A 16,430-nucleotide genomic window follows, 5' to 3' on the forward strand; every position below is an offset into this window, starting at 1 on the left:
TTTTTCTTGATATCATTTAATTGAGAGGCAATAAAATGGTTTAATTTCAGTCCTTTATTTCCTCTAAATGTGTTATTTGCCCCCCTTCAAGTATTAGTTTATTTTAAATAGATTAATTTATTATTGTTGATTACTGTATATTAGGTATTACTATAAATAAGGAAATAATTCTAGATTGTATAAATAATAACTGCCTGTGCTTTTTGTGTGATGAACCCCATTAATAATCCTGCCATTCATGTGTTGGTAAAAGCTTTTTCTGTTCCATATGGTCCGTAATGAGTAGGTGATTCTGGTGTGCTGATGGCTGTTAGAAAGGGCTCATAGTGCATTTCTAAGCAGAAAGGCTCATCTGGTAATCTCTGGTGACTTGTTTCTGTCATTGCTTTGTCATCATCGCCCAGATGACACTTATGTCAAATGGCCCTGTGGGAGCATGCTGTGTGTGTGTGTGTGTGTGAAGGAGTGTGTTTGTGTGTGTGTGTGTGTGTTGGGGGTTGCAGAGGTTAAGGGGAGCTAATTTCACGCCTTTTTATTTGCGCTGGTCTCAGGAGAGGAGCTCTCTATAAGCATTATCACTTCCAGCTGGTTCAAATGAGACAGACGGGATGTCCGCCGCACACGCATACCTTGTAGGGCCCTTAAAATAGCGTCTCATTTGATCATGTGCCTTATGTGTTGTTAATACTAATGTTCATTTAGATTTTAATTAATTGTTTCTCCTCATTTTTGATGTGTAACTTTATTTACTGATTCACTGAAGAGCAGTTGTAATGCTTTTTAGACCACTTTAAAATAAATAAAAGGTTTCTACTTTCCTGTTATTATAATGATTGTGACCCAGTGCACAAAGCCCAATATTTAAAGAAACATTTTTATTTTACAATTTGGTGTGGAAGACGAACTGAAACACAGCTGCTGGATAAGAAGTCTCTTCAGCATAGATTTAGTAGCACAGTAGTAACTAGATTTAGTATCCACATCTGTCATTGACCTTGTTCCTTTGGTGTTTTTACTTTACTTTAATATTTCTTCAACCCGACTGAAATCATTCTGATCACAGATTCCAAATTTCCATCAAAATGATCTTATAAAATATTTACATGCCCCCAAACATCAATCAGAAAATACATTTTTTTGACATGCAAACAGTGAGTCTACCCTTTTTGGAGTGTTGAATCTACCAGAAATGTATGGAAAGAAGAAAGGGAAAGTTTTTTGTTTTTTTTTAACACTGCATTCATCAATAAATAAAAATGACTTACACAATAAAACACTTACAGGACTATACTAATACACCATTTCCTGATTTGGAATTGTATGTGTCATTTTAAACTGGTTATATAAATGACCATTGCTGTCAGGATGGATTTAGTGGGACTAAACTATTTAAACTTCATGTACATCCATGGCTAATAGTACCATGATATTTGTTCAGTGTTCTCATTTGATTTGAAAGACCCCCAGTCTTTCTAGGTATCCCTTATTACAGTTTCTTATTTTTGTTTTTTATCTGTTCCGCTGCCTGCAGGTACATCTGCGATCCGCAGAGCGTCTTCGAGACTTGTGCTGTGCCAACCGGGGCACTTTCATCAAAGTGGGTCAGCACCTTGGTGCTCTGGATTACCTGTTACCCCAAGAGTACACTTCTACACTGAAGGTGCTCCACAGCCGAGCTCCTCAGAGCAGCATGGAGGAGATCCAGCAGGTCATCAGAGAAGACCTTGGGAAGGAGGTAAGCTCCAACAAATGGATTCTGTAATTATTCAGGTTGGCAAAAAACTAAAGATTATTATTATTTCAAGATTCTAGATTCTTTATTGTCAAATACAAAAGCAAAAATGCAATAAATAAAATTATTGGGGTCCTCACTCTTCCCTGTACCCGAAACCTCATTTCCCCATGCTAATTGTCTCTTTGAGATGCTTTTAAGTATGAGGAATTTATTATTTCTGGGTCATCGGATGAAAGGGAAGGCGAGGAAGCGTAAGTTAGCATCATGAAAAGTACCCCTGGTACCTGCCTTTCACAGAATCCCCCCTTCTAGGTCACATTACATTTGCTTCCAATCAGGCACTCTGTTGTGTCCTACAAAAGGTGACAATGTCATGTTCCTAATGTAGCTAATATGTTAATATTGTTGACGTAATCATGTATTTAAGGTAGTGAAGAAACACACTAAAAATTTTGCAATTTTCAAACATCTGCTCCATCAAAGCTGAAAAAAGCGAATTATGATCCACAAGTCTGATGGAGCGAGTTGGAGATTGCAGTGCAACAGAAAATACACACTTAAATACAACTGAATAGAGCTGAAGTGAATATGAGGGAATATTTGTTGAATAACCTCTCACCCGACTGCTCCACAGCACCTGCAATGAAGGAAGTTGATCAGGTCCTTCCTGATTTAAATAATAGCTATATTTTAACTGCAACTGTTTGTGTTAAGTCCTTTAACATCACAAAATTCAAAATGAAGGATGCCATATTTATTATATCACAATGTTCAGACCATTATTATTCTAGAGACAAAAATCAGCAGATGTTAAGACACTCATTCTTTTTATTACTGTTTATTTTACTAATTTATCTTTGTATATCTTTGGGTATGTTGATGGATTTCTTTTAGATTTAGTCTGGTCTGTAGCTGCCTCACTCACTCTCTGAAGGGCGAGGGCATGTGCTTGGCCCTGCATGTGCACTTTGTAGGGACAATAAATCAAAAATGGATATGTCAGACACTCTCTCCTTGTTTCATTTCATAAGCAAGCCGTGCTCCTGAAGGAGCTGTTAATGCGGCTGTTAGTACAGAGCGCAGCGTTTGCTTTCAAACTACTTGTTATGACAGCCTTTTAGAGCCTGCAGGAGGCAAGGCAATTATTCTGTTATTTTCAGATACAGTACAGTTGGTCTTTTCTTTCTACAGCACACTCCCTGGTTCTGTGTGTTTTAAAGAAAAAGCTTCGAGTTTAAGTGCATTACATCATCAAGTCAGGGAAAAGTCAACATGTTGTCTCTTATATGACCCTGTCGTACACAATCCAGAAACGGTTAAATTACACAAAATCTGCAGAAATCTGTTATACAACAAGGCTACAGTAGGGTAACCTTGTTGTTCATGGTTAGGCCAATCACATTTGTCAACTGGATTCTAGCTTGTGGTTTATATACCAAGGAAGCTTTCACTTTAGTGTGTTGGCCATTGAGCGTAGAAAATCATTTATTTGGATTTTGAGTAAGTGTCTTGTTGCCTTAGTTTTGCATTGTTTCTTTTTTGATATGCTGACAGCATAAGAGGGAGATACTGATAAAAGCAGAAAAAGGCCATACATATACATTTTTTTCTCATGATTTGCATTCACCACACCCTGGATACCACTCCAAGATGAGGAAGATTTGGTTCACTGCTTTAGTTTGCCGGCATCCACATAGACCGCTGGTGTTTTCTTTTTTTTCTTTTTTTCAGTTCACGTGTGCGTTGTTTCTCACTGATGTAGATACTGTGTGTCGTGGCTCTTTTGTCTCACTTGGAACGGTGTAAAGAAACTGTGAAAAAAGACCCCGTGGGAATTAAACATTTGTCTAATTCCCTCATGGTCCTTTCCAAGCAAACCGGCTCAATAACGTAGCGCAGTGTATCACGGACTGGTCGATGGGATTTCACGCTACATGGGTTTAACAATCTCTAGAAAGCAAATGTTTGTTTTAGAATCGGAAAATCGCTAAATCGCTATATATATAGTTCACGATCATATAATGGCCCTACGTAGGTGCAGACGCAATAAGTTTCTTATTTATTTAATAATAACAAATAAACATTCAGCTGAGTGCTGACATTGCATCACTACTACTGAGAGTGTCATTTTCATTTTCTATGCATGTCATCCAGTTCAGTGTATACTATGAATGTGCAATCATAGTCATTGAGGCCTGCTTGTTGAATACACTATTATTTGCTCTGTTTGCCAGCAGCCTCAGATTGTTAATCCTTATATCTGATTATTGTGATTCTTTAAACAAAAAAAAAAAAGAAGCAGCTGTCGAACAGGTGTTATATAATAGGTGGATATAAATTCATTTGTAAACCAGTTTATTTATACGTATATATTCAAATTGCTCCTCTCTAATTCAAAGCCAACGCCGTAGAACAGTCTCCTGTCTTGTTCATGTTTTTTTTTAATTAAAGTGCTTGTTCAGTTTGATCTCTTCCGGTATCTGTGTGGGGCGTCATTAAGCCTGAAAAGATGGTAATATAACTCTTCTGTCTGCAAAGAGGGCAGCAGAATGAATCAGCCCTCCTCCCTTTTGGAGTGGCAGGAGAAGAAGTGACACTGATGAGTTGTAGCAGGCAGCTATGGAGTCGGGGTGCAGTTACAGCATCATTTCCGTTTGACTACACATGCTTCTTTTTTAACACGCGTATGCATTCTCGTGTCTGTTGGATATTCTCACGCGCAAGTAGTAGGCGGAGAGCAGTGTGTGGTGCCGTGCTGTTTTCAGCACCATTTGTGGTGACATATGCATTCACACTGTGCGTGGATTTGGAGAGCGTCGCCTCGGTTCTGGCTGTCATTTCCCTTCTACAGTGAAAACTGCTGAAAGGCCAGCTTGTGCAATATGTTGTTTTACCAAACACTATCTGTTTCTAGGCTGAATATTACACTTAGTTGGCGCTGAGGCGTGACCAAAGAAAACACAAGTGCATCATGGGTACTTGGGGTCTTGTCAAGGTAGGGTGGCACAAGTGTTGGGACATCTGTGGATATGGAGCTTCAGGAAGTAGCACTAGGTTATTGTTTTGATATTTTTGCCAACTGTGTTTTATTATTGTTTATTACTGATTGCAGATGATAGGGTTATATGTGTCCAAAATCTTACCCAGGTCAACAAGGAGAAATATAATGCAAGTATTAATATAGAATTAAGTGCATTAAGTCAGACCTTGAAAGCAGCTCTGCACCCCTGCTACGCTTTCAGGGGAATAAAGCATAGCAACTGATGGAGATCATTAAGTACCGAAAGCACGGTAACAGGTGAGCAGGGAGGATGTCTGAAGGTATGGGGGAGCCAGATGAACAAGGATCCTGTGGTGCTAGATGAGCAAACTCTGTGATGGAGAAGTTTGTTGGGAGTACCAGTGAGAATGGCTTTGCAATGGTCTGTGTCGGTTGTTACCATGTGAACAAGAACTGTGTTGAAAAAGAGAGGGTGAAATCTGGAAAATGTATAATGGTATTATACAATAATAATGGGTGGTAAATGATATCAGTGGTAATGGTATTTATCTCAAGTAAGATGAGGATAGTCAAAGGACAGCATCTGCTTCTGGATTGTGATTATTTGACCAGAAGTATTTCTGTCTTCAACCACATGTTTGTGTAGACAGCCTTCAGCCTCATAGTTTTTCCATGTTTGTCTACTTTGCATGTTACTGGAGGATTCCACTAGAGGGAGCAACAGAGAACCCAGACTGTATAGAACCTATATATTATTTAATTAGCTTATTATTTGTGGAAAGCTGGTGTAATGTTCTCGTATGGAGCTAAATCTCATGTCAATGAAGACTGAGTCGCAGTGGGCTTTAAACGTTTACTTCACTGACATGTTGGTGAAAACCACAAACAAACAATACAAATATAACCAGTTTTATAAATAACTCGAAACATGAATTTACTTGACTGGCGACCTGTCCATGGTGTACCCCGCCTCTTGCCCGATGACAGCTGGGATAGGCTCCAGCAGACCCCCGCGACCCTTAACAGGAATAAGCGGGTACAGAAGATGAATGAATGAATGAATTTACTTTAAGTAGCAGTAATAACAATTAAGTGTTTTTTAGCTTGTAAATGAAATACATAAAACATCTTTTTAACAAACAAATGTCATTTTTTAACTAACGTTGCTATTGATGTATTTTCACCCTTTAAACATTACACATAAACACTTACGATGTTGCCTGTTTGATGCTCCTTTGTCGATAGCAGCAGATTGCACTGACAGCATGCCCTTCATGTCTACCACACTTTTTCAACATAAACCCAAGAAGAAGAAAAAAAGCAGGACGTGAGGTGACCCAACAGGACGTGATGTTGCTGAACAACTGACCTTCAAAATAAAACTTTTTTCCAGGCAACTACACACATAACAATTAACTTTTTCCAAAACACATAATTAGAAACAAAGAAACAAATGCCCTAAAGCTGGGATTCCTAAAGTGTGGTGCACCCATGGGGGCTGCCTCTGGGGTGTGCGCGAGATGAAAAATGTAATGGTTCAAACGCAAGAGTGCATTGTTTTGATCGTGATTATTATTTTATCTAGTCATTTGAGCATGATTAAACATGCCTCCTTTTATGTGGCTTTAAAAAAAGCTTGTAATTTTTTTATTTATTTATTTTTTAAGGTGTGGGGGATTGGGTGTGCGTCAACCCGGTTGGGACATAGAAGGGGGTACGCGGCCAAAAAAGTTTGGTAACCGCTGTCCTAGAGGCAACACAGTTGGTTTCGTTGAATGAATAATTAACAGTACAACTTGGCCAGCTCAGATGTCTGGCCTATGTTGATTGGCTGACCTGGTGAAAATGTTTTTTTTTGCTATTTGGGTAGGCCTGCCACTGAGTTGCAGCAGCATGTACAGGCACTGTAGAGATAAATGGAAGGCTGGAAATAAGCCAGTAGTCATAGTTTTGGAATTGTTAGGGTTAGGGTTAACCCAGGAATTTCAAGAACTGGGCAGACAGAGGCAGTTTTTAGTGAACAGTAGAAGTGGACAGGGAGGAATTAATTCGGATCAATAAACTGGTCAAATTTAGACCAGATATTTAACCAAATACAGGGTGGCCATTTAAACAAAAATGATAAGAGGGTGGAGAGGGAATGATCCAGGTGGCCAGAGAGTATTTGCTAATGAAAGTCCACATTACTTAGACAGCCGTTTGAGTCGTCGGCCCAGTATTTGGAGCTGGGAAGCTCATGGTACACCAAAGGGAAGAAGTAAATGTAATTTACATTCCCACAGCAGTTTATGAAACATTTGTACAGAAGGTATTAGGAGTATAAAATTATTTCTTTCAGACCAGATGAAGAAGAATTGAATTTGTTTTAACTAATTATATGCACGTTTTTTAAAGAAAACATCAAATCTATGTATAAAATGAGATAAATGAAAAGCATACTATTGGTATTACTAAAATCCCTTTTTCCTCTCCATGTAAATTGAACAGTTTAATAATCAATGTACTATATGCACAGATTCCTTCTTTAGCAGGCTTTGAGCCTAGTATTAAGAGAGTTGGACAGGCAAGTTTTTAGAGTTTAGACCTCGATTTCCTCTTCTCCGTTAAGCAATCTCTTTTATTTCCTCTCTTCTCGGTGGTAATGATTTATGTGTCTTCACCCAGCTGGGGCTGTGGCTTGCCGCCAACAGCCAAAATGGCCACCTTGCCACACTGACACAGACACCGATGTGTTGCCATCCAACTGTGAGGCCTCAGGGGCCATTTTATTTGTGCCATAACTCATTTCGGGGAACGTATGTCACTGCGGGTCTGCCCTGTGGGAGCGGGCCCCACACGCATACATTACCATGTTTATTAACTCCACAGCTGAGATTAACATAAGCAGGGACTGGATGGTAGGACAGTGTGTGAACCAGAAGCTACAGCCTGAACTACACACACATAATATAGAGGTTGGTCCGTTAGTAGCAGCCTTGTCTTTTACCATGATGTGAGAATGATCTCAGTTTTTAAATTTCAGTGGGATTTCTCAAATTTCTCACATCTGCTTAAAGTGACAGGCTCATGTGAGACATTACACGTTTCCTTAACCCATGAAGGCACTTTCTGCATGTCAGATCCCATTGGATGCTTATCATCAAAGTGAGTAGACACTGGTGGGTGCAGACAATTTCATTCCATTTAGCATATTTGCATAATGAATAACTCAGCTGTTCCCACACAGGATCTCGTGCTGCTTGTATAATTTATCATCCAATGGCATCTTCTACGGGGCTCATGTTCAGCCTGTACCTGATGGGCCAACATCGTGTTCAAATTAGCCTCTGTTCATGTTTCACTTGGTACAAACACTGGGGGACTTTTTCCCCATGGTACAGTGTAGTTTAAAGTACAAATATGGAGGAAGATGTCCAGTCAAAGCCTGATAAATACTATACTGCAAGAGAAGAGTGACGCAAATACACTAGAAGACCATGGTCCTTGTTGTGTTGGTTAGAGGGATCGTGGAGTTGTTGCAGTTTGTGACTGGGCAGTGCTAAAGAAAGGTATTCACTGATTAGTGAAAATGGAATTCTTCCAATTTCACAATTGCAGAAATATCTGTAGGGAAAAGTCAAACTTTCAAATACTGCAGAAATTGGTTACATTTCCCTCTGCTTTCAGTTCCCTGAGGGTTTACTGAATAATAAATAAAGACAGAAGTAGATATAAACTGGTGTCTATGGTGGTAGCTGCAGTAGACACTGGCATCCCGTATAAAGCTGGTAGTAATGATGAGTTTTGCTTCTTCTGCTTTTAATAATAAAAGGTGGATGTTCAAGTAATCCCTATGTGGTTGTTCTCTTAGAAACTCTCATAGGTATAGCGCTTTAGTATTTAATAAGGAGGCATGCTCATACCCCAGCTTAGCATTACTGTGCTAACAACACACTCAAGCCATGTTAAAAAGAAGAAAAAAAGGTTATTTGCTTTATTTGAAATATTCAATCAAGCAAACATTTGTTCCTGAAGCAGGCATTTGCATAATTGTCCACCAGTCTCTGACATCAGAATGATGAAACGTTTGACTGTCTTAAAAGCAATATTCCTTCAGTTACAAGATGATTTATTTTTCTTGCATGAGTTGACCGTTTCAGATCCCAGAAACATTCAGATCTGGGCTTTGACAATTAAGTTATTTGCTAATGCAATGGGATTGTTTTTTGAAACATTTTCTCACCGAAGTTCCCCTTGACCAGCAGGAAACATTGTTGGTGCAGAAAAAAATGCCTCTATGAATAGGTAAAGTATAGTCTCTGGTTTAATAAACAGTTCCAACTGAAGGAGCACTAGCCTCATAAAATGCTTCCCTACTAAAAAACGCCATGGCTTGGGATGGTTGCAGCTTAATAAAACTCATTAAAACCTATTTTTCCTTACATTGCCATTATTTTTTTGACTTTATTTTCACTTTCGTATTTTTCCTTCATCTTCCAATTGTGTTGCAGCTACATTTAAACCAACAGAAATATCAATTATAAAATATTTTTCCATTCTAAATCTTTTGAATTAATGCCAGTGTAATGGGTTTAGAAATTATGCATGGCTAATATTTTTTAAATGAGCATTTCCAAGAAAAGAATTATTCTGTTTAAAGGTCCACCTCCTGTCCAACTTGGACAGGTGGCCTCATATTATAACATCAGTTGACTGTAAACTGCCCAGTCCCTGAGGCAGTGAAGCAGCTGACAACAAACCTTAATATTTCCACCACCAGTCCCCAGAGTTGTTGTGAAGTAGCTCCCGAAAAGCTGTCTTTGGGTCTGCACCAAACATGCCTGCTGTTTCTGAGGTCAGAAACTCTAAATTTGATTTGTCTGTTCAGAACATATTACTCCAAAAGGCCTGCGCGTTGCCCATATTTGCAGCCAACTGAAGGGTTGTTCTAATGTTCTTTTTGCCAAGCCAAGTCTTTTTACCTGGCACAAATCCAGCAAATCCTGTGTACAGCATTTACCTTGCAACCAGTCCATGCAAGTGATCTGTTTTTATATGTATTTAAATGATCAAAGTAAGAGAGGATTAAGTATTTTCTTTAATATGTTGAAAAATTCAATAACTGATACACTGGTGATTCAGTATTTGTGTCTGAGTAGGAGGTGTGTTCTATGTGCTGCACTCTGCCTTTTGCTTTGTTCACTTAACAGATTTGTATCCATGAGGCAGGGAAGCCTTAGGGCGATGTGGAGGTTCCTACAATAAGTCTGTTCTAATAACTCCAGGTCCCTTGGGAAGCCTCTTTAACCTTCAAACCCACACACTAATTAATGCATATGTGTTCTGTGAGTCCACAGAGATGAGTGGAAGCTAATGAGGGACTACCGCTGCCCAAAGGGCATGCTGGGTGCTAAATGCTCCGTTCGGTGATAGAGATATGTGGGTGGGCAGAATATATCAAAAGGCAGCACTAGACAGGCATATTTACAGTCGCTGCATGAAACCCTGAGTCTGTCTCCTCAGATTGAGACCATATTAATACCTACTGCACACTAGCACTTATGAAGTTATGAAAGTAGGAATTTTAAAACGGCACATGGCCCTGATATATTCCAGGATCCAGAGTCTTTTACTGGCCCATACTGATCCCAAGCATCTGGTGTTCTAGGTTCCTTCCTACAACCGATGTCATGGGTTTGTTTTAGACAGTTCATAGGTCATTTACAATTTCCTTTGTTCTGTTAATATTTTCTTCATGGAAATGACTCTCACAGCACAAGCGGAACTCATCAGTCTGCCTCCTGTAATTACTTCCGTCTTCCAGAATTAAGCGCAGTGGTTTTCATGAGCAGCTTCGATCGTAAACACACCAGTTACTCCTTTACACCAGTTATTAGCACAACCACTGTCTGGTGGAACTGAAGGCTAACAGACATTATGATGTTGTTGGCAGTCCAAATGATAAGTAAATCTGTATATACAGTAACTGTCAGTACTCTTTATGGAGTGAGGTTTCTGATGAAAACAAGACGTTTAACGCTGTGACAATGTGCCCAAACCGTACATTATGAAGAATTCAAGACAGAAGACTATACTAGGATTTTTTTCTTTCAGTATCCCTGATGTGATGGGTCCCTGGCTCGAAGCAAAGCATAACAAACTGCTCTGTTTCTTTCATTGCACAATGTAGTGTTAAAATGTATAAATACCATTCTTGTGTCAGTACAGTCTTATAAATTATTAATTTCCTTCAATTATTTTGCAGTCCCCACGGCAAGGTGCAAATAACCTCTAGGTGTTAGGGCACTCTACTTTGAGAATAACAGGTTTCAGATATGGCACCAAATTTAAGATGTTAAAAAGTTCTCAATACAAGTTGGGGTTTAAAATGAACACAACGGGGAAAAACCATTGATCAGGAGTGAAATTACTCTGACAAATCTGTCGTACGTTCAGAATAAGAATGTCATGTCATGTTTATCATTTCACTGACAACATTGTGACTTTTTAAATTCCTTTTTAATTCCTGCATAGCTGTTTCACATTAAGAGTCTTCCTATAGCACAAAGGATCATCTTGCTCTTTGTAAGCTTTATTGTAGCTATAGAAATCAAGAACAGTATATGTGGTAAAAGAACAAATAAAAAGCAGCAGAATGATGAGTAGAGCATGGTTCTGCTGTTGCAATGGTGGAATTGATGTCAATAGAGATGATCAGGTTGATGATCTTTTCACCTCCTCCCAGCTCCACACCCCTTTCGCCTCCTGACTACTTTATCATCACCCGTCCCTCATTTACCCTCTGCTCTCTCCTGTTCGTTCAATCTCCATCACTATCTCTCTTCTACAGTTGTCAGACGTATTTCTCTCCTTTGAGGAGAACCCTCAGGGTGCAGCCTCCTTAGCCCAGGTCCACAAGGCAGTGCTGCGTGATGGGAAGACAGTGGCGGTCAAGGTCCAACACCCCAAAGTCCAGAGACAAAGCTCCAAGGACATAATGGTGATGGAGGTGAGTCAGTCTCGGAAATTAGTATGATCTGAGACACAGATTTGGTTTCAGTGTCCTCATTTATGCCATGCCACTCAAGTTAATAGAGCCATTTTTATAGTTTTATGTACACCAATCAGCCACAACATTAAAACCACTGACAGGAGAAGTAAATAACATTGACCATCTTCTGACAATACAATGTTCTGCTGGGAAACTTTTGGACCTGGCATTCATGTGGATGTTACTTAGACATGTAGCACCCACCTAGACCAGACCAGGCACCCCCACCCCATAGCAATGACACTCCTTGATGGCAGCAGCCATCCCCAGCAGGATGCATTCCGACACAGGCACACAAACACTTTAGGAACAACAAACATGAAGAACAGCACATGGTGTTGACCTGGCCTCCAAATTCACTAGATCCCAAACTGATCAAGAATCTGTGAGAGATGATCCAGAGAGGCCACAAACACCCCCACTAACAACATTCTGTTGCCAGACACCACAGGACACCCTCAGAAGGCCCATGTCCATTCTCTGATGAGTCACAACTGTTTTGGAGGCACAAGGGAGACCTATGCAATATTAGGAAGGTAGCCTGATTAGTGTGTACTGTAAATGAAGGTGCTTATACGAAGGTGGCCACAATTTCACACCATACTTGAAACCAAACAGTACTAAGTACATCGTGTTGTATTTTGCAGTCTATCTCACTTTTCTATCTGGTGTCTGTGGCAGTATTAAGAATTCATATAACACTGGCACAACTGTAGTCATATTTGTTTTATGTCCACTAGAAATTATTGATCTGCCAAAGCTAAAGCAGCCATAAAAAGAGTAGGCTATAGAAACTAGCAGTATGGAGGAGCCTATGGTGGAGATAATGAACTATAAATATAATGGTTCTATGAATTCCCTGTCTATGGTGGTCTGCTTCTGATTCTTCTGATAAAACAAGAAACATTCAGTGATCGGCGGTCTGGAGAACGCTGAAAGAAGAGAAGGAACAGAGAGACTGCAGGCATATATCATACACACATATCAGCAGTGTTTGTGAAATTACTCTCACTGCCAGAGGCTGTAGCTTTGTTCCTGAAACAGACCACATGCCTGCACATTAGCAATGCTGCTTCAATGCCTTTTTTTTTTTTTTTTTTAATTTACTGAGTGTTTATGTTCTCGCCAACATACATGAGATGGACTGAAAAGGGTGTCTAAAACAATTCCTGTGTAGACATTAATGAGTCTTAATGTTAGCACATTGACAAAGAGGACTCTGATGGTGACTACGTTGTATGAGTACAACATTTGTAGCAGGTTTTGCCTTTTGCACTTTGGACATGATGTCAAGGCAGGTGTTCTGACATCTGGGATAACGTCTCTACCTGCGACCTTTTGTTAGATTTTAGTTAATCTAACCCTCGATTGTGTAAAATTGAAGGCGCACTTTGGCCAGATGTGGAACATAACTGAGGGTTTTAATTGATGCAGAGCTTAACTCTTGTCCTAATATATAGTAGCAGAAAATGTTAGCAACCGTCAAGACATTTCTGTACATGCTCATGTCTGTTTTATTATGCCTGGCATTGACGCTGATTCTGTTTTGTCACATAAAGGTGCTGTTGAGGGCAGTCCATTGGCTCTTCCCAGACTTTGCCTTCATGTGGCTGGTGGAAGAGGCCAAGAAAAATATGCCGCTGGAGCTGGACTTCCTTAACGAGGGACACAATGCTGAGAAGGTGGCCAACATGCTGGCCCACTTCCCCTTTCTCAAGGTACACACATAAGTATACACATGAAAATGGGGCGTTTTTTTCTACAAGGTCTTCTTTTATAGGAGCAAACCATTGGATTTATTTTTGACTCTGTCCTGTGTGTATACATGTACTCGCAAACAGCCAATAATAATCTGAGACAGCCTGTTTCAATTGAAGATTCCAGTGTGTAAAATTTTACTTGGTAGAGTTAATAGAGGTCACACTCCTCCGCTGTGTATGAGTATGAGAGCGCTCTTTGTGCTGCCTGTCAGCTCAGCCCATATTCTAACAGAGCAGGGTTAGCAGAACCCTGCAAATCATATTTCCTTTACTAGACAGTGTTGGACTTCAGATCCATTATCATTTAATTTCCTGGTGTCCTCTTTCTTAATACGTCTGTTTGAGAATTTTTATTAGCTCTGGTGAATGTGAATTAGACTTCTTTTTCCAGCTCTCCTTCTTTGTTCAATGTTTAAACCCAGAGTGCTAAAACATCTTTTGTTTCCTCTTCTTTTCTGTCGTTGGCTTCTCATTCTGCATGTTTTAATGGCACATTAATAGAGACATAAAACATGGCAGACGGGAAAGATAAGTCTGTGCATTCCAATACACTCGGTAAAATTTCAGTTTGCCAGAGCGAAATCCGAAATTACAACTAAAAAGGTATTTCCTAAGTTGTGACATTATTTATAGCTACAAATGGTTTGTCAGATATATGAAATAAGACATAATGTGGATAAAGGAAAAATATGCAAAAAAGTTACATGTTTATGTTTTACTGTGTGCTGTTAAAAAGAAGATAGAGGTTTAGACAGAGATTTGTTGGACTGTAATATATACAACTTATAGCACTGAACCAGATCCAAAACAAAACAGCTGTCAGAACCCAAATCTATAATCTGATGCACCAATTGTGAAAGAGGTAGAGGTCCGCACGTTGTTCAAACATGTCCAAAAGCGACATTGTGGTCGTCTCTTTTGCTGTCTCTACAGGTTCCCATGATCCACTGGGATCTTTCCACAAAGAGGATCCTGACGATGGAGTTTGCAGAGGGGGGGCAGGTTAACGACAGGGACTACATGAAGAAACATGGCATTAATGTCAATGAGGTACTGCCTGCTGCACTGCCTGCTCTCAGTGCACTGTGTTTGTGTTAATAGTTAATAGTTTATTGATGGATAATCCCGGTCCTATCTCACAGCCACATGTGCACACATATTAACAGCTTGCTGTGAAAGAAACACAACAGAGCTGCAGAGATGCCGTTTCTGGCCCTCCCATCAGTCGGTACACGTGATGCCTTCAGGCACAGTATTGAGTGTAGGTCACCTGCACTGTATTATGATGGCACTCATGGCACAGCACACAGTCATTGTAGTTACTGTATATGCATGAAGCCGAAGAAAATAAGCTTTAGGTGTCTTTTGCATTCTTACAGTCAAGTGAAACATGAGCTGTTAAACAACTGGACTGATTAAAACAAGTGTATCTGTTCACCAGATACACACAAAACACATGACTGAAAACGCAAGTCAGATGTTGTCAGGTTTCGTCAGATTTTTTTTGTAAATAGTTTAAATCATAATCTGTGAGTGAATGAGGAAACACAGTGTCTAAAGTCTATGATCCACTGATGAGAGAATTGGAATATATTTTTGATTTTAAACGTGCATCTTGGCTAACTTTGCAAACTATATACCCTATACGGTCAATGCTAATATAATCTCTATAAACAAATATCTGACGCTACACCGTCAGCAAGTGATAGTTTATAGGATTTCTGCAAAGGCAACCCAAACAGTTCGTACCACGACAGCTTCACATGAACAGGCAAAACACAAGCTGATATTTATTATAAAGTGGTCACAGTAAATGCAATGTGTTCAGTGGGTCTAACACTTACTGCTGTTGTTCATCCATGCATCTACAAAACACCACAAAGGTCATGTTGGCATGTTTTGACAGGGGATCATTTTGAAATATTTCAAAGAGCAGAACAAGAAGGAGCAGTAGCAATGAACTGTTAGATGAAGAACTGCAGGCGACAGGCAGCAAACCTCAAACTTCTTAGTGTCATAACCCTTTCACTGTGCTCTGAACAACAACCTGAAGTCTAATGTTTGCATATGCTGCATAACATCAGATCATGGTTTCTCACGGACTGATGGGAAAATTGAATTTCCAAGTAATTAACCAAGTAATCATTTTGCTGCTAACATTATTAAATATCCCTTTTCAAATGGAATTTCACAAAACATCGTCATCATACATTCTAAATGTTGCTTTGGCAACACTGTTTATGTTACATAATACATGATCTTTGGATGTCACTCTCCAGTGCTTTTGGTGACTTGAATGACTTTGGGCTTTCTGTGTGCATGTGAATGTAACGTACACACAAACACACTCTCACACACAGGGTGAATGGAAATATTACTTGGCAGTGGTTCATGCTGTGATGCACCCTGTGTCTGTGTTTGTAATCACAAGATGGATGAGGGCCCAAATTGACTTTCCACCGAACTCTGCCCCTCGATGTGACCAGAATGGATACATATGTTTGTTTTCTTGAGTTTTTCAAAATCCTTTTGGTAAGATTTAAGATTTCACTGCATGGACTCCATGGGCCATTTCCCAAACTTTAAAGCTAACATTCTAATATTATTTTAGTGATTTTTGGTGACACTAGCCTGGAAGCCACACCAACTTCCCCACCCATACATTTTTGTTGCTGAAAGTTGGTCTGGAGCTGCTCTGTTGCTACCTGATTATGCTCCATCTGCCAAACCAATCAAATCACATCCAATTTAGGTTGGTTTTATGCCGTGATGGATGAGTAGGGAAGAGTCACCGCAACCTACATACACATTATCTGAGCGTGATTGAGTTCAATTTGTTTACAGCAAATTGGCTCTGATTGGTTGTAGGGCTATCCAATTGCGTGCAGAGTTATTTTTCTCAGT

The 16,430-nt window shown here is 39.7% G+C and overlaps 1 protein-coding gene across 1 annotated transcript in view; it reads left to right on the forward strand.

Moving 5' to 3' along the window:
- adck1 (aarF domain containing kinase 1) overlaps positions 1–16,430 on the forward strand; it is a 67,394-nt gene that overhangs the window by 25,645 nt on the left and 25,319 nt on the right. The window contains exons 4-7 of the mRNA XM_084569331.1: positions 1,532–1,735; positions 11,566–11,724; positions 13,326–13,484; positions 14,460–14,576. Of these exons, the coding sequence (XP_084425457.1) occupies positions 1,532–1,735; positions 11,566–11,724; positions 13,326–13,484; positions 14,460–14,576 (639 nt within the window). The remainder of the gene's footprint in view (positions 1–1,531; positions 1,736–11,565; positions 11,725–13,325; positions 13,485–14,459; positions 14,577–16,430) is intronic.

The sequence above is a fragment of the Chelon labrosus genome (assembly GCF_963514085.1).
Source record: "Chelon labrosus genome assembly, chromosome: 20".
In the NCBI taxonomy this organism is placed as follows: domain Eukaryota; kingdom Metazoa; phylum Chordata; class Actinopteri; order Mugiliformes; family Mugilidae; genus Chelon; species Chelon labrosus.